This window comes from Sapajus apella, unplaced genomic scaffold (genome assembly GCF_009761245.1).
Source record: "Sapajus apella isolate SASKATOON/1434 unplaced genomic scaffold, GSC_monkey_1.0 scaffold75, whole genome shotgun sequence".
Lineage (NCBI taxonomy): Eukaryota > Metazoa > Chordata > Mammalia > Primates > Cebidae > Sapajus > Sapajus apella.
In genome coordinates this window covers 561,420-584,385 of record NW_022437015.1, presented here as the reverse complement: position 1 = coordinate 584,385, position 22,966 = coordinate 561,420, and the positions used below count along the sequence as shown (strand labels likewise).

Below are 22,966 nucleotides of genomic sequence, written 5' to 3'. Positions count from 1 at the left end.
ATTCACTCATTATTTTGCACTCTGTTTGTCTGTTATTGTTGTGTAGGAATGCTTGTGATTTTTGCACATTGATTTTGTATCCTGAGACTTTGAAGAAATTGCTTATCAGCTTAAGGAGATTTTGGGCTGAGATGATGGGGTCTTCTAAATATACAATCATGTCATCTGCAAATAGAGACAATTTGACTTCCTTTTTAGCTATTCGAAAACACTTTATTTTTTTCTCTTTCCTGATTGTCCTGGCCAGAACTTCCATACTATCAGAAGCTAAATAAGGTATTGGGTAGGGTGGAGATGTGTAGAAGAGAGAGGAGGACATATAGGGATAGATAATGTATGCAAAAAAATAGGTCAATAGAATGAATAAGATCTAGTTTTTGATAGTACAACAGGATGACTATAGTCAGCAATAATTTATTATATGTTTTAAAATATCTAAAAATATGAAATTAGAATGTTCCTAACACAGAGAACTGTTAAATCCTTCAGGGGATGGTTGCCCAATTATCATGTTATGACTATGACAAATTATATGCCTGTATTAGAACATCTCATGTACCCTGTGAATATATACACCTGTCATGCACCCATATTAAAAATAAAAATAAATTTTAAATGGTTTAAATAGTAAATGTTATGTTATGTGTGTTTTGTCACAATAGAAAAAGAAGGACTGGGGGAAGATCCAAGATGGTCGTTTAGGAACAGCTCGGAGTTGCAGCACCCAGTGAAAGTGCAGAGGGTGAGTAGACGTCTCATTTTATTGCCCGTGGACCAGCAGATTCCCAGGCAGAGGAGACCCACGGGTCACCAGCACGGCTGTTTTGGCCTGCGTGGTTCATTTGGTCAGCATGGCTGCTTTGCCCGTGCAGCTGCTTTGTCCCAGCCAGCGGTTCTCCGTACAAAATACACTGGTCCAGGGCTCTTTTGGTTGGTGATTGGAGCCCTGGGAAGTCGCCCATTCATCTGATTAAAGAGGGGTCTGAACAGGGAGCCAGGCCAGAAGATTCCTGGGCAAAAACAAGTGCCACGAATCCCAGCACCGCTGTTTAAGCCAGTGCAGTGAGTTGCCACACAGGAATTCACACAGATCCCGGTGTCTTTTCAACAGGTGACTGGAATGCATGGGATAGAGTCGAAAGGCTCTGAGGCAGGGAGCCAGGTGATCAGGCTCGGCTGGTCCCACCCCCATAAAAGAAGAGCAATCAGAAACTCTCAGGATTGAGAGTTTCACAGCAAGTGCAGCTGAACCGGGGACAGTCCAGCTTGTCGGGGAGGGGCATCCACCATTACTGAGGCACTCCACCAATACGGAGGTAGTCTGCCATTGCTGAGAGAGCCTGCTGTTGCCAAGGCAACCTGCCATTACAGAGAGAGTCCACCAATACAGAGGTGAGTCACCATTGCCGAGGCAGTTTTAACTACACCCACATAAACAGGACTGCAGGGAAGTTCACACAGCAGCTGGGTGGAGCCCACAGCAGCTTAGCAAATTCTCTGCAGGCAGACAGTGACTAGGCTGCCTCCTTGCTGTGCAGGGCAGCCCTAAAAAAGAAAAGGCAGCAGCATAATGGAAACTCATAAATAAAGCCCTAACTCCCTGGGAGAGAGCACCTGGGAACAAAAAGCAGTTTATGAGTTCTGCTGCAGCAGACCTAAATGTAACTGCCCAGCAACCCTGAATGAACAATGGAGCTCACAGCTCAGCACTCGAACTCCTATAAAGGTCAGACTGTCTCCTCAAGCAGCTCCCTGAACCCTGTATATACAAAGAGTCACCTCACAAAGGAGAGATTAGACTGACATTTGGCAGGTGTCCTTCTTGGACAAAGATAGCAGAAGAAGAAACTGGTAGCAACCTTTATTGTTCTGCAGCTGCTGCAGGCGATCCTCAGGTAAGCAGGGCCTGGAGTGGACCTCAACAGTCCTACAGCAGAGGGACCAGACTGTTAGAAGGAAAACTAAGAAAGAAATAACTTCATCATCAACAAACAGAATGTCCACTCAGAGACCCAATCTGAAAGTCAACAACTACAAAGATGACAGGTAGATAAATCCATAAAAATGGGAAGAAACCAGCGAAAAAGGATGAAAACACCCGAAACCAGAACACCTCTCCTCCTACAAGGGATCACAACTCCTCACCAGCAAGGTAACAAGGTTGGATGGAGAACGAGTGTGATGAAATGCCTGAATTAGTCTTCAGAAGGTGGGTAGTAAGAAACTTCTGTGAGCTAAAAGAACATGTTCTAACCCAATGCAAAGAAACTAAGAACCTTGAAAAAAGATTTGACAAAATGCTAACAAGAATGGACAATTTAGAAAGGAATAGAAGTGAATTCATGGAGCTGAAAAACGCAGCACGAGAACTTCACGAAGCATGCACAAGTTTCAACAGCCGAATTGACCAAGCAGAAGAAAGGATATCAGAGGTCGAAGATCAACTCAATGAAATAAAATGAGAAGGAATGATTAGAGGAAAAAAAAGGGAAAAAGGAATGAACAAAGTCTCTAAGAAATGTGGGACTATGTGAAAAGACCTAATCTATGTTTGATAGGTGTACCTGAATGCGACAAAGAGAATGAATCCAAGCTGGAAAACACTCTTCAGGATATTATGCAGGAAAACTTCCCCAACCTAGCAAGGTAGGCCAATATTCAAGTCCAGGAAATACAGAGAACACCACAAAGATATTCATCAAGAAGAGCAACCCCAAGGCACATAATCGTCAGATTCACCAGGGTGGAAATGAAGGAGAAAATGCTAAGGGCAGCCAGAGAGAAAGGTCGGATTACCCACAAAGGGAAGCCCATCAGACTCACAGCAGATCTCTCAGCAGAAATCCTACAAGCCAGAAGAGAGTGGGGGCCAATATTCAACATCCTTAAAGAAAAGGACTTTCAACCAAAAATATTATACCCAGCCAAGCTAAGCTTCATAAGTGAAGGAAAAATAAAATCCTTTGTGAACATGCAAGTACTCAGAGATTTCATCTCCACCAGGCCTGCTTTACAAGAGCTCCTGAAAGAGGCTCTACACATAGAAAGGAACAACAAGCCACTCAAAAAACATGCCAAATGGTAAAAAGCATCAACACAATCAAGAATCTGCATCAACTAATGGGCAAAACAGCCAGCTAACACCAAAATGGCAGTATCAAATTCACACATAACAATATTAATCCTAAATGTAAATGGACTAAATGCCCCAATCGAAAGACACAGACTGGCAAATTGGATAAAAAGACGAAACCCATCCGTGTGCTGTACCCAGGAAACCCATCTCACATGCAAGGATACACAAAGGCTCAAAACAAAGGGATGGAGGAAGATTTACCAAGCAAAGGGAGAGCAAAAAAAAGCAGGAGTTGCAATTCTCATCTCTGATAAATTAGACTTTAAAGCAACAAAGATCATAAGAGACAAAGAGGGACATTACATAATGGTAAAAGGATCAATGCAACAAGAAGAGCTAACGATCCTAAATATATACGCACCCAATACAGGAGCACCCAGATACATAAGGCAAGTTCTTAATGACTTACAAAGAGACTTAGACTCCCACACAATAATAGTGGGAGACTTTAACACCCCATTGTCAACATTAGACAGATCAACCAGACAGAAAATTAACAAGGATATCCAGGACTTGAGCTCAGACCTGGACCAAGCAAACCTAATAGACATTTACAGAACTCTCCACCCCAAATCCACAGAATATACATTCTTCTCAGCACCACATCACACCTACTCTAAAATTGACCACATAATTGGGAGTAAATCACTCCTCAGCAAATGCAAAAGAACGGAAATCGTAACAAACAGTCTCTCAGACCACAGTGCAATCAAGTTAGAACTCAGAATTCAAAAACTAACTCAGAACCGCACAGCTTCATGGAAACTGAACAACTTGCTCTTGAATGTTGACTGGATAAACAACAAAATGAAAGCAGAATTAAAGATGTTCTTTGAAACCAACGAGAATGAAGACACAACATACCAGAATCTCTGGGACACATTTAAAGCAGTCTCTAGAGGAAAATATATAGCAATAAGTGCCCACATGAGAAGCAAGGAGAGATCAAAAATTGACACCCTATCGTCAAAACTGAAAGAGCTAGAGGAGCAAGATCAAAAAAACTCAAAGTCTAGCAGAAGACAAGAAATAGCTAAGATCAGAGCAGAACTGAAGGAGATAGAGACACAAAAAACCCTTCAAAAAATCAATAAATGCAGGAGCTGGTTTTTGGAAAAGATCAACAAAATAGACAGACCACTAGCCAGATTAATGAAAAAGAAAAGAGAGAATAACCAAATTGATGCAATAAAAAACGATAAAGGGGATATCACCACAGATTCCACAGAAATTCAAACCATCATCAGAGATTATTACAAACAACTCTATGCACACAAACTAATAAACCTGGAAGAAATGGATAAATTCCTGGACACTTGCCTCCTGCCAAGCCTAAACCAGGAAGAAGCCGAAACCCTGAACAGACCCATAACAAGGTCTGAAGTTGAGGCAGCAATTAAGAGCTTACCACCCAAAAAAAGCCCAGGTCCAGATGGGTTCACGGCTGAATTCTACCAGACATACAAAGAGGAGCTGGTACCATTTCTTCTGAAACTATTCCAAACAATACAAAAAGAGGGAATTCTTCCCAAATCATTTTATGACACCAACATCATCCTGATTCCAAAACCCGGCAGAGACTCAACAAGAAAAGAAAACTTCAGGCCAATATCCATGATGAACATAGATGCAAAAATCTTCAATAAAATACTGGCAAGTCTATTGCAACAGCACATCAAAAAGCTTATCCACCATGATCAAGTAGGCTTCATTCCAGGAATGCAAGGCTGTTTCAACATACACCAGTCTATAAACGTAATTCACCATATAAAGAGAACCAAAGACAAAAATAGCATGATTATCTCAATTGATGCAGAGAAGGCCTTTGACAAAATTCAACAGCCCTTTATGCTAAAAACCCTCAATAAACTAGGTATCGATGGAGCATGTCTCAAAATAATAAAAGCTATTTACTACAAACCAACAACAAATATCATACTGAATGAGCAAAAACTGGAAGCATTCCCTTTGAAATCTGGCACTAGACAAGGATGCCCTCTCTCACCACTCCTATTCAATATAGTACTGGAAGTTCTAGCCAGAGCAATCAGGAAAGAAAAAGAAATAAAGCGTATTCAAATAGGAAAGGAGGAACTCAAATTGTTTCTATTTGCAGATGACATGTTTGTATATCTAGAAGACCCCATCGTCTCAGCCCAAAATCTCCTGAACCTGATAAGCAATTTCAGCAATGTCTCAGGATACAAAATCAATGTGCAAAAATCACTTGCATTCCTATACACCAATAACAGACTTAAAGAGAGTCAAATCAAGATCGAACTGCCATTCACAATTGCCACAAAGAGAATAAAATACCTAGGAATACAATTAACAAGGAACATAAAGGACCTCTTCAAGGAGAACTACAAGCCACTGCTCAACGAAATAAGAGAGGACACAAACAGATGGAGAAACATTCCCCGTTCATGGTTAGGAAGAATCAATATCGTGAAAATGGCCATACTGCCCAAAGTAATTTACAGATTCAATGCTATCTCCATCAAGCTACCAATGACCTTCTTCCCAAAACTGGAAAAAAACACCTTAAACTTTATATGGAACCAAAGGGGAGCCCTCATAGCCAAGTCAATTCTAAGCAAAAAGAACAAAGAGGGAGGCATCACACTACTGGACTTCAAACTGTACTACAAGGCTACAGTAATCAAAACAGCATGATACTGGTACCAAAACAGAGATATAGACCAATGGAACAGAACAGAGGCCTCAGAGGCAACACAACATATCTACAACTATCTGATCTTTGAAAAACCTGACAAAAACAAGCAATGGGGAAAGAGTTCCCTGTTTAATAAATAGTGTTGGGAAAACTGGCTAGCCACATGCAGAAAGCAGAAACTGGGCCCCTTCCTGACACCTTACACTAAAATTAACTCAGAATGGATTAAAGACTTAAACATAAGGCCTAACACCATAAAAACCCTAGAATAAAATCTAGGCAAAACCATTCAGGACATAGGCGTAGGCAAGGACTTCATGACCAAAACACCAAAAGCATTGGCAACAAAGGTCAAAATAGACAAATGGGACCTAATCAAACTCCACAGCTTCTGCACGACAAAAGAAACAGTCATTAGAGTGAATCAGCAACCAACAGAATGGGAAAAGATTTTTGCAGTTTACCCATCTGACAAAGGGCTGATATCCAGAATTTACAAAGAACTAAAACAGGTTTACAAGAAAAAAACAAACAAGCCCATTCAAAATTCGGCAAAGCATATGAACAGATTCTTTACAAAAGAAGACATACATGAGGCCAACAAACATATGAAAAAATGCTCATCATCACTGGGCATCAGAGAAATGCAAATCCAAACTACATTGATATACCATATCATGCCAGTTAGAATGGCGATCATTAAAAAATCTGGAGACAACAAATGCTGGAGAGGATGTGGAGAAATAGGAACACTTTTACACTGTCGGTGGGAGTGTAAATTAGTTCAACCACTGTGGAAGACCGTGTGGCGATTCCTCAAGGACCTGGAAATAGATATCCCCTTTGACCCAGGAATCTCATTGCTGGGTATATATCCAAAGGATTATAAATCGTTCTACTATAAGGAGATGTGCACACAAATGTTCATTGCAGCACTATTTATAATAGCAAAGACCTGGAACCAACCCAAATGCCCAATAATGATAGACTGGACAGCGAAAATGTGGCACATATACACCACAGAATACTATGCAGCCATAAAAAACGATGAGTTCGTGTCCTTTGTAGGGACATGGATGAACCTGGAAACCATCAGTCTCAGCAAACTGACACAGGAGCAGAAAATCAAGCACCGCATGTTCTCACTCATAGGCGGGTGTTGAACAATGAGAACACATGGACACAAGCAGGAGAGCACTACACACTGGGGTCTGTTGGGGGGAAATAGGGGAGGGTCGGTGGGGGGTGGGGAATTGGGGAGAGATAGCATGGGGAGAAATGCCAGATGGAGGTGATGGGGAAGAAGGCAGTAAATCACATGTACCCCAAAACCTAAAATGCAATAAAATAAAAAATAAAAAATAAATAAATAAATAAAATTCTAAAAAAAAAAAAAAAAAAAAAGAAAGAAAAAGAAGGCCTACTGACTCAACATCCTGGTGCAAATTTTTGACAGGCTTTGTTTCTTTCAACAGTTTGAAAGTGTCATTCTACTCCTTTCTGACCTCTATGCTTTTTAGTGAGGAATCTGCTATTAATTTTATTGGAAATTTCTTAGATGTGACAAGTTGCTTCTGTGTTGCTGCTTTCAAGGTTCACTATTAGTCATTGACATTCAATAGTTTCATTATAATGTGTATCAGTGTGGACCTATTTGATTTTCTCCTAGTTGAAATTCATTGAGTTTCACTGATGTATATATTCGTGTCTATGACTAAAATTAGAACATTTTCTGGCATTATTTGTTATTCAAATTATTTATTATTTATTCAAATATTCTTTTTGGTTCCTATGCTCTATTTTCTCCTTTTGGGATAATCGTAATGTATACATTGTTAAGCTTCATGATGTGTCACAGGACCCTTAGGTTCTGTTCATCTTTTTTCTTCATTCTTTTATATTCTATAGACTGTATAATGTCATTGCATAGACTGGATAAGGACCAGTTCTATAGACTGGATAATATCAAAAGACCTATCTTCATGTTCACTTTTTTTCATGTTGTTAGTTATTGTACTTCTCAAGTCCAGAATTTCTGATTGGTTTCTTTGTAAATTTCTAGTCTTTATTGTTACTCTTGAAATGTTCATATATAATTCTGTCTTTCCTTTAGACTTTTTCTGTATTTCTTTCCTCTTTGAACATATTTAAGACAGTGGATTTAAAGTTCTTGTTTATTATGTTCTATGTCTGTTCTTCCTCAAGGATAGTGTCTGTTAATTTGTTTTTTAAATGGGTCATTCTTTCTTGTTTATGTTTCCATTATTTGGCAATTTAGTTGAATACTGAACATTTTGAATATTACAATGTAGTAACTCTGGAAATATGTTTTTTGCTTTTTGGTTTTTTGTTGTTGTTTTTTTTTTTTTTTTTTGAGGTGGAGCCTAGCTCTATCTCCCCAGCTGGAGTACAGTGGTGCAACCTTGGCTCACTGCAACCTCTGCCTCCAGAGTTCAAGCAATTATCCTGCCTCAGCCTCCCAAGTAGCTGAGATTACAGGTGCTCGCCACTGGACCCGGCTAATTTTTTGTATTTTTAGTAGAGACGGGATTTCACCATCTTGGCCAGGCTGGTCTTGAAATCCTGACCTCATGATCCACTCGCCTCAGCCTCCCAAAGTGCTAGGATTACAGGCGTCAGCCACTGCACCCAGCCAGAAATCTGATTCTTATTCCTCTTCTCAGTTTAGGTTGAGTGCAGTCACTGTAACTGTTTGATACTTTTAAAAACTATTTTTGCAAAGTCTACATTTATTTGTCATATGTGATCTAGGAAGGCTCTCTTTCTTTAAGATGTGTCTGCTAGAGTTCTGACAGAGGTTTCTTTGAACAGAAGAGGGGGAAAAAGGGGAAAGAGAGAAAGAAAGAAAATAAGGGGGGGGAGCAAGAGAAACAGGAAGATGAAGAAAAAAACCTCTCTTAGTCCTTAGAGTTTGGGTATGTGTTACAACGTGCTTAAATGCTAGGAACTAAAATTATAAAATAGAGCTTAGTGTTGGAAAATAGGAGCTGGCTGAAGCCTGCTTCCTTGTGAAGAAAGATTGCAGCAACCTTGGCTTAGTCTTCACTCTCTGCCTGCACTGAGCCTAGACATTAGCCAGAAGTGAAAACTTAACATCTTCTTTAAGTCTTTTATGAGCTTGGATCTTCCCTTGTTTATTTGTGTCCATTTTAAAGTTTCCCAGTATACACAGGCAATTTTAAATGCCCCAGTTTCCCAAAAAAAAAAAACTCTCTTTCATGCTTTTCTTTCCAGGCTTTTATCATTCTATTGTATGTGTCAACCATAAATGTTTGCTCCAGGCAGCTTCATTTATTAACGTTACAATGCTTTTGAGGACTACCCATCACTTTTCAGATCTGAGTAAGTTCTGAATTAAGCAAAATATAGACAAGTACCTTGCATTAGTCCTTCAGGTATCCTCCAAACATGTTAGAACAAATAAAGCTCTTTGCAAATAAGATTGTTTATGTTTCTCCAGAATAAGGCACCAAAGTTCCACACTGGTAACAAGAGCTTCCATTTTTTTAAGATTGTCACTGAGCTGGGAGGGGGTGAGGCAAAACACAAATAAAAATGTCACAAAACTTCCCTATTGCCTTTAAGTTGCATTTTTCTTGATTCAGCATTTACTTGGTTGCTGTAAATCTTTGACTATTTTCCAGAGTTTTGACCAAGCTGATTCTAACAGATTCTGATTGATTTTTTGCTGTTTCTGTGAAGGGAAGGGCCCTTGAAGCTGCCTACTTAGAAACTGTGCTGACACTTCTCCAAGAGCGATTTCGTTTTTACCAAACATTTTATGGGAAGGATAAAAGGTGGTGATCAGTTTAGACTTGGCTGGAAAGGCCCTTGTTAAAGGCTCTGTATGCATTTCCTGTAGCTGCCATGACAAATTACCATAAACTTGGTGGCGTATCACAACATAAATTTATATTCCTATATTTCCGGAAGTCAGGAAAGTACAAAATTTAGGTGTCAGTAAGACTACTCCTTATAGATACTCTTGGGGAAAATTTGTTTCTGGCCTCTTCCAGCTTCTCTTGGTTCCAGGCATTACTTGGCTTTTGGTCACATCACTCCAATATCTGCCTTCAAAGTTACATTGCTTCCTTTCCCTCTTCTGTTTGAAACATCCTTCCGCCTCTATCTTATAAGTATACATGTGATTGTATTTAGGTTCAACCCAGGCAATCCAAGATAAGATTCTCCTCTCAAGTTCCTTAACCTAATCATGCCTTTTATCACAATAAATAATATGTATTCTTTTGTCATATTCAGAAATTCTGTGGATTAATATATGGACATGTTTTTTGGGGAACCACCATTTGGCTCATTACAGGCTCCATTTTACATCAATTTTTCTTTTCTCAGTCTAGACAATCATGATGGAAAGAGAAAAGGGATAATTTTCCCCTTTTCCCTAAAAGGAGTTTGAATTGCTTCTTCCCTTATCTATAGGGAAGGATCAAATATGTGTGCATAAGTACAACTAAAGGCAAACTTCTAAATTCCAAGTAATTTGAATTTATTGTTTTATGGTATACTTCTCCTGCCTTGGGAGTTTATTCCTATTTGAGGGAACATTTCCATGTGATCCATTTAGATCAGGCCTTTCTAAGGCTTTTCTGGTTCGAAAGATATTAGAGAAATAACTTATAGCAGCTTAAGTGCTTTTATTTTTCAGTGACATTTGTATTTTAATTAAAGATCCACAAACCTTGAATTCTGGAAATTGGTGAGATTAAGCTCAAGGTTCACATTTTATACATGGAAACATGGGGACTCTGAAAGAGTAGGCCCTCATGGTAATCTCTAGAATACAGAAAAATTGGCCCTCATAGTAATTTCTAGAAGACAGAAAAATTTTTTGAGACCAAAGGGCTGACTCTCCAAACAGTGATACTTTAAGCCCTGAGAAGCCAAGAAGGGAGGGGTGTGTGTATGTGTGTATGTGTGTGTGTGTTTTACTTTGTGTGAATGGTGGGGAAGTGGTAAAGCATATAGAGTCTTCTCAAAATGTCATGTAGATATTAGTGACAGTTATTGGTGGAATACTTTTTTGACTTAACAAAAATTTGCACAACTGTTTAGTTATAGAATCAGGTAAAACTATAACTTCAGGTCTCATTTCCCAATTCAGTACTTCTTATACCATACCACATGAACATCTGCTTTTGCTAACAACTCACAATATCGTTCCTGGAGGCACTACAGTAAAGGACTTCCTTGATTTGCATGTTTTTCACTTTGAAAATTCAATGCTTACATAACCTGGTCTTCCTCTATCCTCCAAACTCATTCCCATGATATGAGAGACTGAGTGATTATCAATTGTTGGTGTCCTTCCTCAGTGACACATTTAGACATGAACACACAAGCAAGTGATCTCTACCTGGGAAGGCGAAGTTGAACCTAAGTTATATAAAGTGACTATATTTACAGACTAAATTGTCTAGTGATTCCCTACCTTCTTTATTGTCACCAGGGTAGCAACAACTCTGCTGTTTTTTTGCAGCTTTCTTAGACATCATTGACATACAGGAAACTGCACGTTTAAAATATAAAAGTTGATGAGTTTTGACATATGTATACATTCATAAAAGTATCAGCGGAATGAATAATAAATTCATCACCCCCCAAATGTTCCTTATTCCCTGTTATAAGTACATCTCTCCCTTCCACCACCCTTCTTCCTGCTGGCCCCTCCTTCCTTTCTTGACCTCACATAGTAGTATTAAAATGTTCCAATTCAGCAAAGCAGCCAGATTCTCTGGATCTGAGCCAAGAGTGGAAAACTTTCCTTGGGCCTTGCTTCCTTTCTTCTTTGAAAAGAAGCCAGATCCTCTCAAAGATCTTTCTTTTCAGCTCCACCCAAACAACTCCAAGATAAGATCAAGGGCCTTAAGAAAGTTATTGGGAAATTGGAATACTTGAATAAGTTGCAAGGAGGATTCTAAAGTCTGCAAATTACTTGAGGATGAACTGAAGAAATATTTGGGATGAAAACATGCTTCTTAAGGAAACATTAATTTCCTATAATAAAACAATAAATTTTAATAATAATAAAAGAAGAAAATGCTTCATAACCCTAAGTGAACATTGTCAGTCATTTGGTATGTTTTCATTCTTGCCATTTTCCCTGTGAAAAAGAAAAAAGCCTTTATTAAAATCTACTTTGAATGCAACTTTTGAGCTTCAGTGTTTATATTTCTTTTCTCTACATGTCTCCAGCATAAACCACCATACGCAAGTTATAAAAGCTTGTGATTCTATACTTTTCTTAGGTCTCAGAGAATGAATTAGCCTGTATTCTTAGAGGAAGTGGCCACAATATGCTAGTCAAAACAAAAGCTCCATTTTGGTTCTGTTTGCAGATACTAAAGAATCAGAATTTACAAAAATAGAAAAGTGTCTCTTCTTTGAGAGAACAATTGTTTGCAGCAGGATAGAGAAACTCCTGTGAAAATCCAACTGCTGTAGCCAAAGTTATACCTTTTGTGGAGTTGGCACCAAGGATGAGGAAATTAAGTTCTGAGTGTACCTAGACAAGTAACACTTCCCATCTCTCCACTAGATTCGAAGGATCCATTTCAATGCTGATTTTCTATGTTCAGTACTACAGATGACCGGCCAATCAATTAGCATGCTGTGTAGTTCACTTTAAATTGATTGGAGGTGGTGAGTGGAATAGAATTTGTGTGTTTTTCTGGGAGTCAAGAAACCCTAGAATAGTGCCTGTCAGAGTAAACACTCAATAAATATTCACTGAATGAGCAGAACTGAGATCTAGTTTTAGATTTTGCTAACAACTTACTGAAAAAAGTCAGTAACTTTTTGAAGGGGAGGGAATTTAAATTGACCTATCCTTGTCACCATCCATCAATATGTAGACCTGGGCTAAGAGAAGTGATTTGTTTATCAAAGACACTTAAGCCTTTCTGATCTCTAGCTTCTTAAACTACAAAATAATGGTAGCAATTATTTCATATCTTATGAGGATACTGGATTTAATAATATAGCAGATGTAAAATTGCATTGAAATATATAAAAATATTACTCATGTATAAGGCATTATTAGTATTATTAGTAGAAGCTTCACACTCACTAACCAGAAAGGCAAGGGAGCTGTAAAACAAAAGGATTAGGCTGCATTCCTAGGTGGTAATTGCCCACTGATTGGTGTTTAGGGAGCTGCTGTGTGCAACTTCAGTAGTATAATCTGATACAAAATGAAAAGAATGGGATGCTTTGAGTTTGGACCTATCACTAGAGACCAAGGAAGATCATCCTAAATAGCTGGGGGTTCGCATCATCATCCACAATATCCTTGCTATGTATCTTTGGAAAGTGACTTGATTGCTCACATCTCAGGTTCCCTATTAGTAAAATAGGACAATTGATACCTTCTTCATAAATGTGTTGTGAAGATTATAATTCCAAAAGGTTGGATAAAAAATGGAAAGAATTTTTCCTTAAATCTTTTCAGAACTAGATGAGATGCCCTCAGGAGCAACCATAGAAAGCCACCTTTTGAGATTTCCATAAGGAAAGGGAGGATACATTCCTTACACCCAACTCAAAGACAGAGTTGTGCTCAAAATTCTAATTTTCTTAAGAACAATGAAAATGTATCTTGTCAAGTTGTACCATGATGTTTTTTTTGCAAAATCTTTCCTTTAAACCATCTCAGTTCAAAAGGACTGACAGCCTTGTGTTCAGCCACTTTGATATACAAACAGTATACTGGACCAATACTAAAAGATTTAGGCAACCTGGATCACCACAACCTCCTTTCTTAGCCAACTTGTGTGTTTTTAACCTGAAAACTGCAGCTACTTGGATTATAAACCAGTAAACTACATTGACATGATGTGATGTGGGTAAGATTGAACAGGTTGAAAGGTGATGGCAGGTATGGGTAACATTTTCACTGTCTTGTGCTTATGTAAGTCTGACTGGAATGGAAATGGAGAGACAGAGTGGGGGTAGAGTTTATTCTATGAGTTGGAGATGTGCCTTGCTAATGACTCAACCAAGCTGGCCTATTTTGTTTTAGTCTGATTTCATTGTTTTCATAAGATTTTAAAAGGACACTGTAAGTTGAAAGTTCTGAGATAATTGATGCCAGACAAATATGATTGAGAACCAAAATTGTCTTTTTTATTTGTTATTCTTGTTAAGCAGTGACAATGGAATCAGAATCACCTTCTGATAATTTTAAAAACATTTATCTTGTTATAAAATTTATGTTAGTTTTTGAATTAAACACTTGAAAAGGTAGCTAAAGACTGATAAACTTTAGTTTACCTTCTTTTCACTACCTAAAGATAGCATAAAAGAAAACACCTAACATCAAATAACAAACACGAGTACACATACACAAATATGTTTCTGGCAAAATTGTCTTTTACAGTCTATTCATAAACAAGTTTCTGGAATTGCAAGCAGAGTTGCAAGGGCCTGTGATTCTAGCTTTTAATTATATAGCTTACCACTAAGCTTCCTGAGTGACTGACATATAGCACAGCACATGACAGTAGTTTTCTGGGAATAGTTTCTAAAAGTAAGAGTCCTCTAAATTATCTTCAACCCATTGTGCATCCATCTGTTCCAAATGCTGCTTTACAAGGAATTACACCCTGCTCCAACTCCCCTGCAGATAGCTTAGAGACCCAAAGGCACCACAAAAAAAAAAAAAAAAAAAAAGCACTTTAAATTTCTCTTTGCTTTCTTTCATTCGGAGACTATAACCTGCTGTATCTCAATAGGTTGAAATCCACGAACAGCAGATGGTGCGGTGAAAAAAGTGTTAGGCAGTTCCCGAGGACTGATGGAGCCAGAGTCACTTTGCACCGAGCCTCCACTATTCTCAAACTGGGAGATTTTCTTTTTGATCATCTTTCTCTCCTTGGCTCTGCGATTCTGAAACCAGATTTTCACCTGAAACACAATGGGGCAACATACTGAATGCAGTTAACTTAGTGATTTCTGATATTGTACAACGACTTTAGCATTTACAAAGCCCTTTCATATGCATTACCTCATTTGAGCCTCACGTTTGTGAAGTATGCCCACTTAACAGGTTAAATAAAAAAGCTTGAGACTCAGAGAGGGCAAGTACCTTGCATGAAATGAAACTGAGATCCAAGTCTAGGGCTACTAACTGTGAATGCAATAATCTTTGTATTGTAACTTACCTACCTCCTCTGCTGCACAGGTAGAAATAAATGAGGCTAGAATGACAGATGCTGAGGAGTGCTGATAAGAGGGAGATATTTGAATAGCAGAGGTAACTATAATGAGCCATTTCTATGTTTTATTAAATTTTTACTAATGAGAAATTTCCTATTAGTAAAATATTAATAAAATAAGATAGAAAATTTATCTTCCTAGTAGTACACTATTACTAATAGGAAGTTTGTCTTCCTATTAGTAAAATATTAATGACACATATAAATGAATGAACAAGGGTGATTAAATATTATATAACTCTTGCTGGAGACAGATGAGTGTGATAGCAATGTGCCTTCACAAGTGGTTGAAATGCAAGGTACTTGGGATAAGGCAATGCATTAAATGACTTCACAATTCTAGAATTCTGATTCTACTGAAATGGACTTATGGTATATGTTGGATGTACTTCTGGTGTACCTGTCTCTCAGAAAGGCCCAGGTTAATTGCCAGCTCTAATTTTCTCCGGATGGTGATATATCTATTGCAGTGGAATTCCTTTTCCAGCTCCAATCTTTGATGATCAGTATAAACTACACGATATTTTTCTTTTGTCCTGGTTTTACCTGTTAGAGGAGAAAGCATTGAATTTCATCTTTTTCCATTTCTTGGAGATTGTTTTGGTTAAAATCATAGCCACTCTTCCCACCCTTATCTTTACTTTAAAATATAAAATAAGTATATTTGTGAATCAAATAGTCATAAAAGTCAATTTCTCCATTAAATATATTCTCATCTGTGGCTATGATAGCAATATCTGTCTGTCTACCACCTATAGGCATAGACGTATATCTACATATCTATATCTCTCTTTATATATGAAACCAACATCCCTTTAATTAATATTTCTCCTAAAATGATCAGTCAAATCACAATCATCCCATCTTGGCCTATTTTTGTAGCAGAGCATTTAAAATGCTTAAACACTTTAACCCATGGCTTTTATAACTGCCCACTTACATATGAGATTAATACTGGCAGTAGTAACAACGTCCATTATACAGGTACTTACCATTACATTTGATGCAGTCTTTTCATATCATTCCTATTAAACCTCTTACCTACCTTCTAGAATTATGCAGAACATGTCTTATCTCCATTTTACAGATAGGAAACATGAAGATCAGTTAGGGTAAATGACTGTGCTAGAGAACTGAGGGGTGGGGACCCAAATACTTATCTTTGACTCTTATTTAAGTATGCTAACTAAATGTTATTCCAAGTTAGAGTATGCTGGGAAGCATAATAATGGCCCAAGGGTGGAAAACACTTGTAGGATCCTGACACTACAGTTATGTAATTTCTTAGAGTTTGGTTTGGATAGTAATTTTAAAAGAAAACATTAATTGTCATTGAGGCGATTCTCTTTCAGAAAACCTAATTACCTATTAGAAAAAAAATAGTTTTTATGTGAGTCTTAATTTTTATTACCAAGTGGATAGTGAATGGGGGAAGGAGGAGGTGTTGACTTAAGCAGAATAAAGTGAGTATTCCATGCCCTTTGAAAGGATATACAAACATTTGTTTTGTGTTACGACATTTAACTAATTTCTCATGCCCTCCTTCAAATAGAGTTTTATTCCTCCTTACAAATTTTCCAAAGGTACTTAGGAAGTTTCCTTTTCTTTTTAATTTCTCTACCCCCCTCCAGGATCTTCCTCTTTTTCTCTATGGCTTTTAAAAACTCCTTCTGATCTTCCTAGTTGTTTTTGATGTGATTTTTTGGAGGCGATCTGTAGGACAAAGGCTTCTTTAAAGCAGTTCCTTAAACTCCATTGAGGTGTTAAGATGCGGCACAGGCCTAACAAAAGAGTTACATAGCATCAGATCCCATTCTGAACCCTCTTTACATTCAGAAACATCAGCCAATTGGTTCAGAATTTACAAGCCCTAAACAAATGTCAAACACCCTTTCATCTCCAGAAAAGGAATAAAAGGACATGAATGAAGAAATAAATTTAAGATAAGTGATATATTTTAAGATTAAACTAAATGGCTAACTAAACAATGAACTGAACAAAATCTCCTTTCCCTGCCCTTAGAAAAGAAAAATGATGTGCTCCAGTCAGTTAACCTACCTTAAACTCCTAAATTTTGAGCTGGTTTTCTGAATCTAAGCAAAAACCTGGAAGCCAGAAGTCTATCTTTTGGCATGTTGCAAAGATACACTGTATATTTAAAGAAAAATAAAAACTTGGAGATTTATTTCTAGAGCCTCGAATCTTGAGATCTAAATATATCTTTGAAATGATGTTTTCTAAAACCCTTCCTAATCTTAAAGTGAGTGTTTAAATTATAACTTGAGGCAGACTGGTTAAAATTTCAACTTGTTTTTATCCATGTTGTATGCTCTTTGATAATCAATAAATATAACCAGACTTCAATAACTCTGGAAAGGTTGTGGTCCTTCCCCACCCCCATTGGTCATAAATTCCCCTCTTGCAGTTTCTTCTGAAGACAATAAAGTCAAGACCAGGCCCCTTTATTTGCCATAAAAAATCCTACCCTTTCCGGCAATATAACCCCTAAAGAAAGAAGGAATAAGGAAGAGCCTGGCTGCATATCAAAGCCATGTGAAGTGTTAAAGAGTCTGTTGCCAAAATCTGACAGATAAGACCTAAAACTCCAAGAAGATATGGCTGAGGGGAAAAAAACCAACTGCACAGTTTACAAATAGAAATAAATTTGAATTTCCTGGTGCTCCTTTTGTGTCCCTCTCCTCAAACTGTCTCTCCCAATCCCATTGCCTCTTCTTAAATGATGAAACCAGATAAAGTGATGAAACCAGAATAAATGATGAAGGGGATTTGGATATTTTCTGGCAAAGCATAATGTCCATATTCCCATACCCAAGCACCAAAAATAGCACTAACAGAACTTTTATTGTTCAAGTTGTTCTCTTCTTCCAGAGACTATGACATTTCTGAGGGTGATGGGCTCCATTTTCAGCAATTATTGAGTTTCTTTAGGAAATTAATACTATCAAAGATGTATTTGCCTTCTCCTAAAAGACTAAGAAAAACTTCTGTAGTTTAAGATGGAAGGAGTCCTTCCCATCCTCCCAACCACATTATCTCCAAAGAATTTGCAAGCAAATGTCATCATATGTGATGACTTATCACCTTAAATAAAATTAAAATGGTGTTCATTTGAAAGACTGGCTGCAAAAGTGCTGCTAGGCAGAAAGTCACTCTCCAAACACAGAGGTGATAATGATGATGGCAGTGGATGTAAAGATTATGAAAATGAATATTCTTCTGTAGGGAGTACTGTCTAATTGACCCCACTTTGATGACTTTTCGTCTTATGGTAATATTTCACTGTTTTTGGCTAAAAATTGCATCCAAATTTATTTTGAAAAAAGTTGTCCAGTGAAATAAGCAAAACCAAGGAAGAAAATGATAAGTCTCAAGAATTATGAAGCAACTCAGTTTATGAAGTGTCCTAACTGAATGATGCCTTTTAAGCATAACTTCCTTCATGTTGTCCAGTGGCTTAAAACAATCAATAGGAATCAGAATCAATCACAATTACTTTCTCCTCTCTCCCTCTTTTCCACTTCTAACAAGAAAGCCTTTCTCCAGCCTGCTTAGGTTATCATTTTGCCAATGTTTAAAATGTGAAAGTGCATGATAATATTTAACTTTCCATAGAAACTTTTCTCTTATATTCTTTTTTACATAACCTTTAAAGCTAGATATGTGTAAAAAGAGACCACTTAGGGAACTAAGTGGAAATAAACTTGTTTACTTTTAAATCAGATCCCCTGAGGAACAGTCATTTACTCTGTATGTCAGCCTCTTTGCTCTCATTAGAAAATAACATGCTATAATGGTTACTATGAAATAATATTTTCTGATTGTCCACTAATACATGTATTTTTCTTTTTTTATGTTTATTTAAAACATTTTTTCAGTAATGGAAATAACTTTCATTTGACTGTCTTAAGCAAAGAAGGGTTACTTCCATATTGAAGTTGATCTTTTCATCTTAGTCATAAACCATATGTTGTCCCACAGCACTATAGAGTGAAGTGAAAAATTTAGGAGAATCTGACTCATTCATTCATTAAGGAAATATTTAACACCCACTATGTGCTAAGCATATAAATGGGTGCATTTTGGTCCTGAGTGGGTGGCCCAGTGAGGTGATCAGCTTAATTTTTTTCGTGCGGTTTATAAACTGATGTCCATGAAAGGGCTTCAATGGATCCATGAAGCTCCTGAAATTATGTAACAAATTACTTGTGTTTGTGTGTGTGTTGCTCTGCCCCTCACCCCCGTCCCTGTCTAAGATTAAAGCAGAATGGCCACTTCTCCCGCCCTGGCTCCCAGCAGTCGCCCACTGGCTTGCAGGTTAGGCTGCAATCACGATAGCTGTGCCTTCCCGCGCGCTGCAGCAGACCTGCATTCAGCCCCTATGCTTGAGAGATGCCTGCTTGGATAGTTACGAGGGCTTTAGCCTTTTATTAGTGCTGGAACTGATTCGTTTGCGTGCCCGGTGGGTGTGAGGTTTAGGTACTCTACTATGTGCCAGGTCGGTGCATTTTTCTAGGGAGATAACAAAGTTTTTCATTACATTCTTAATTTGTTGCTAAGTATGCACCTTAGACTATAAGAATAGAGCAAAGGGGTAATTTACATTTATAAGACATTAAAAGTAAACAAAGTTTTAATTTAATGAAGCCTCATCTGCAGAATAGGCTGCCAAGAATCGAAAGGGTTCCAATATCATTCAATTTTAAACTTCTCATATAAATTGGAGAGAAAATCTTGTGAAGGGGCATTGTAAAGTCAGTTTTGAGGGTTTAACTAACGATGAAGATGCAAGAGACTAAGGAGCTCCTTTCAAAACATTTTCTGGCATTAGGATTACCCAAGAGAGAGACTCAGGCTAATAAAAGCAAATGTAAATGGAAGATCTTTAAGCAGATAAAACTGTTATATTTTCCCACATAAACAGAAAATTCAAGGCTAGAGGTAATTTCTTTTATCTCATCCATTTACTCTCTTGTTCTCCATTGCAAATCCCATGCCAGTAACTTTCCTCTTAATGTGTTTCAAAACATAATCCTAGACTGCCAGCAACTACTTTTCTAGCTTTTGTGTCTTTTGATGATTGATAGGGTTTAGTGAGTGGATGTTAATTACAACCCTGAGATTAGATGTAATAAAAACTCTGCGCGTGCCCCACCCTAACCTATTTTTCTATCCTACTTAGTCACAAACTCACTTATATTTTTTTAAAAAACGCAGATTTATTTGCAAACGCTTTAAAGCCAAGTATTTGAACTCTATTTTTACCTTGGGATTGCTACTCTAGTGATGTTCTAATACACAGAACTTCCTCTTTCTGGCTAAAAGTTCTCCTAATGGTAAAAATTGGTCACTTCCCACCCTCTTGCTTTTGCTTTTTGGAGGAAAGAAGAAGTGCAGAACCGAGAACAGAAACATAATCATTGTGGACAAATGCCATTGAAATGCCATTCCCTCCCCAGAGGGATGAAAGTACTAGAGTCGAATTTTACTAATTTTCTCTAACGACAGAGAGAGAGGATTGGTATAATAAGAATGTGATAAAAGAACGAAAGCTGAAAACAAACATTCCTCCCCCCGCCCCCGCCCCGGTCTAAGATTAAAGCAAAAGGTCCACTTCCCCCGCCCTGGCTCCCGGCTCCCAGCAGTCGCCTACTGGCTTATTGGTTAGGCTGCGATCACGATCGCTGTGCCTTCCCGCGCGCTGCCGCAGACTTGCATTCAGCCCCTACGCCTAAAAGACGCCCGCCTGGATAGTTATGAGGGTTTTAGCCTTTTATTAGTGCTAGAGCTGATTCGTTTGCGTGGCCGGCGGATGTGAGGGTTAGGTACCGTACTATGTGCCAGGTCAGTGTTGTAGCCTTCTCGCCTGCCTCAACACTTGGGTTAGAAAAAAGGACGTTGTAAGCTGGCAGTGGATTTGAGGCCAATTTGCGTCTGCCAATTTGTAAGAAGGAAGCTGGGGTTTCCCTGAGAGACCAGTATGACGAGGCTGCTTTGCCACCGGGGACTTCGTGGCTAAACTGGAGGGTCCGTTGCCAGCCAAACACTGTGAACCTAAACTGAGCATCATCAGCTTTAGGGGAGGGGAGGAGGAAGACAGTCCACCCAGATAGGTAAGGGTTTGGAAATGGAACCATCAAGCTGTCCTCTGGCTTCATTCACCTGTTGAGCTTTCCCATGCATCTGTTTTCCCATGTGGGCAACTACAGGGTTGGATCCTGATCCTTGTGGCTCAACATACCCATTGTCCACTCACTCGCTTTCTTCATAGAGCAGCGAAAGGCGAAAGGCACCCCTAGGATAGATTTAGTCCCACTCGCTGCACTCTGTAAGTGAGTTTTGAGCCCAGGCGAACGCGAGAGAGATACCAGCCACATAGGGCCTCCTCAGCTAAGCCCTCTTAGGAGAGGCCTGAGAAGCAGGACTGCAGGCCAAGCAAGCCAAATAGCAGAGAAAGGAAGGGAGGAAAAGTGTGTGGGCACTGGAATTGATTACTCACCCGTCACCTGCCCTGTCTTGCGCATCCATGCATAGGGGCTGTGGTGGCTCCTGCTGGGGGAACTGGCGTTGGTGGCGCCTGCGTCGGTGGGTACAAGTGACCCGCCAGCCGAGCCTGGTAGACTGCTGCTGCTAGTTCCCCCGCCCGAAGGGACCAAGTTGCTGTAGTCGAGCGAGCAGAAAGTGGCGGGGCTCGAGGTCAGGTCGTTCACCGGCACTGTTCCCGTTGTACTAGACGACCCAGGATACACGTTCCAGTCTTCTCGCGGGGGACTGTAGGGCGAGCCCCAGGCTCCCAGAGTCGACCCATGAGGATCCATGCTGGGCATATTAGGGTACCCCATGTAGTGTGAGAAAGCCGATGCCGCAGCGAAATTGGAGGCTGGCATCAGACTCCCACCGTCCCCCGTGCGGCCTGCCTCAGCTGTGCCGCTGTCCCTAGGGCTCCTGAGAGTGCCCGGGTACATGCCTGCTTCTTTCTCCAAAAGGCAGCTTCCGTACATCGTGGCTTGGGTAGAAGGTGCTCCCTAAACCATCCTGAGGTCCCTGTAAGACCTTAACTTGATTTTGAGATAATAAAGAAGCAGCAGATAATAAATTTATCAGTATGTAGTTGTGCCGCAAGCTCCTCTGACCCCTCAGACTACTCCATCTTACGTTTCCAGGTGACTGGTAGCCCTGTATAGATAGGTCACCAATAGCTTGGCTGACGTCAAGGGGCTTCAGGCTTTTACATAACATTTGCATTCAAATGAAGGGCCATTTCACTTTCACAGCAACTTGTTCACCCTCTCCCTAAGCTCCCAGGCCTTTCTGTCTCATCTTTCTTGATTCTGTCCATCTTGTTCCCATAGCATCAATATTCTGCTTTTGGGGACAGGAACACTCCTCCAGAGGTTTCTGATCAGCTCCCCTCAAAGTCAGATAGAGACCTGAAGAAGCCGGGCGAAGTTCCGCTCTCTGGAATTCAGTTCTTACACCGTGGCCTTCTCCCTTTCACCGATCTTCCTGCTTCCAACCTGCATCTGCAGCCTCCTTCTGCCCAAATTCCCTCGCAGAGGTTTAAAGCATGACACTGGCCCAAGATGCCAATGGTAAGGGCTTTCCCTTACTCTCCTTACTCCCTCCATCAAGAGGAGGCCTTTGTTTCCAAGGGCAAAGATTCATTTCACAAATATCTGTTAAGCGTCTACTGTGTGCCCGGTACTGTGTAGGCACGGGGATACAGCAGTGAATAAAAGAAAAAAATTCTTGCTCGGCCTTCCTAAAATTACACTGTAGTGGATGGCAGGCTGAGTTAATCGAATGTTTTACAAATATGCACAAATTAAAGAAAGATGAAGAAGGTAGGTTACGAAAAATGGTAGGGGAGAGAGAGAAGAA

The 22,966-nt window shown here is 39.3% G+C and overlaps 1 protein-coding gene across 1 annotated transcript; it reads right to left on the bottom strand.

Annotated features, from left to right (window-relative positions):
• Positions 1–14,549: 14,549 nt before the first annotated feature.
• On the bottom strand, positions 14,550–22,086 carry CDX4 (caudal type homeobox 4). Its single transcript, XM_032251407.1, has 3 exons — positions 21,585–22,086; positions 15,468–15,613; positions 14,550–14,756 (listed from the first exon to the last, which is right to left on the bottom strand). The coding sequence occupies exons 1-3, from the start codon at positions 22,084–22,086 to the stop codon at positions 14,550–14,552; spliced, it is 855 nt and encodes a 284-aa protein (XP_032107298.1).
• Positions 22,087–22,966: the final 880 nt, after the last annotated feature.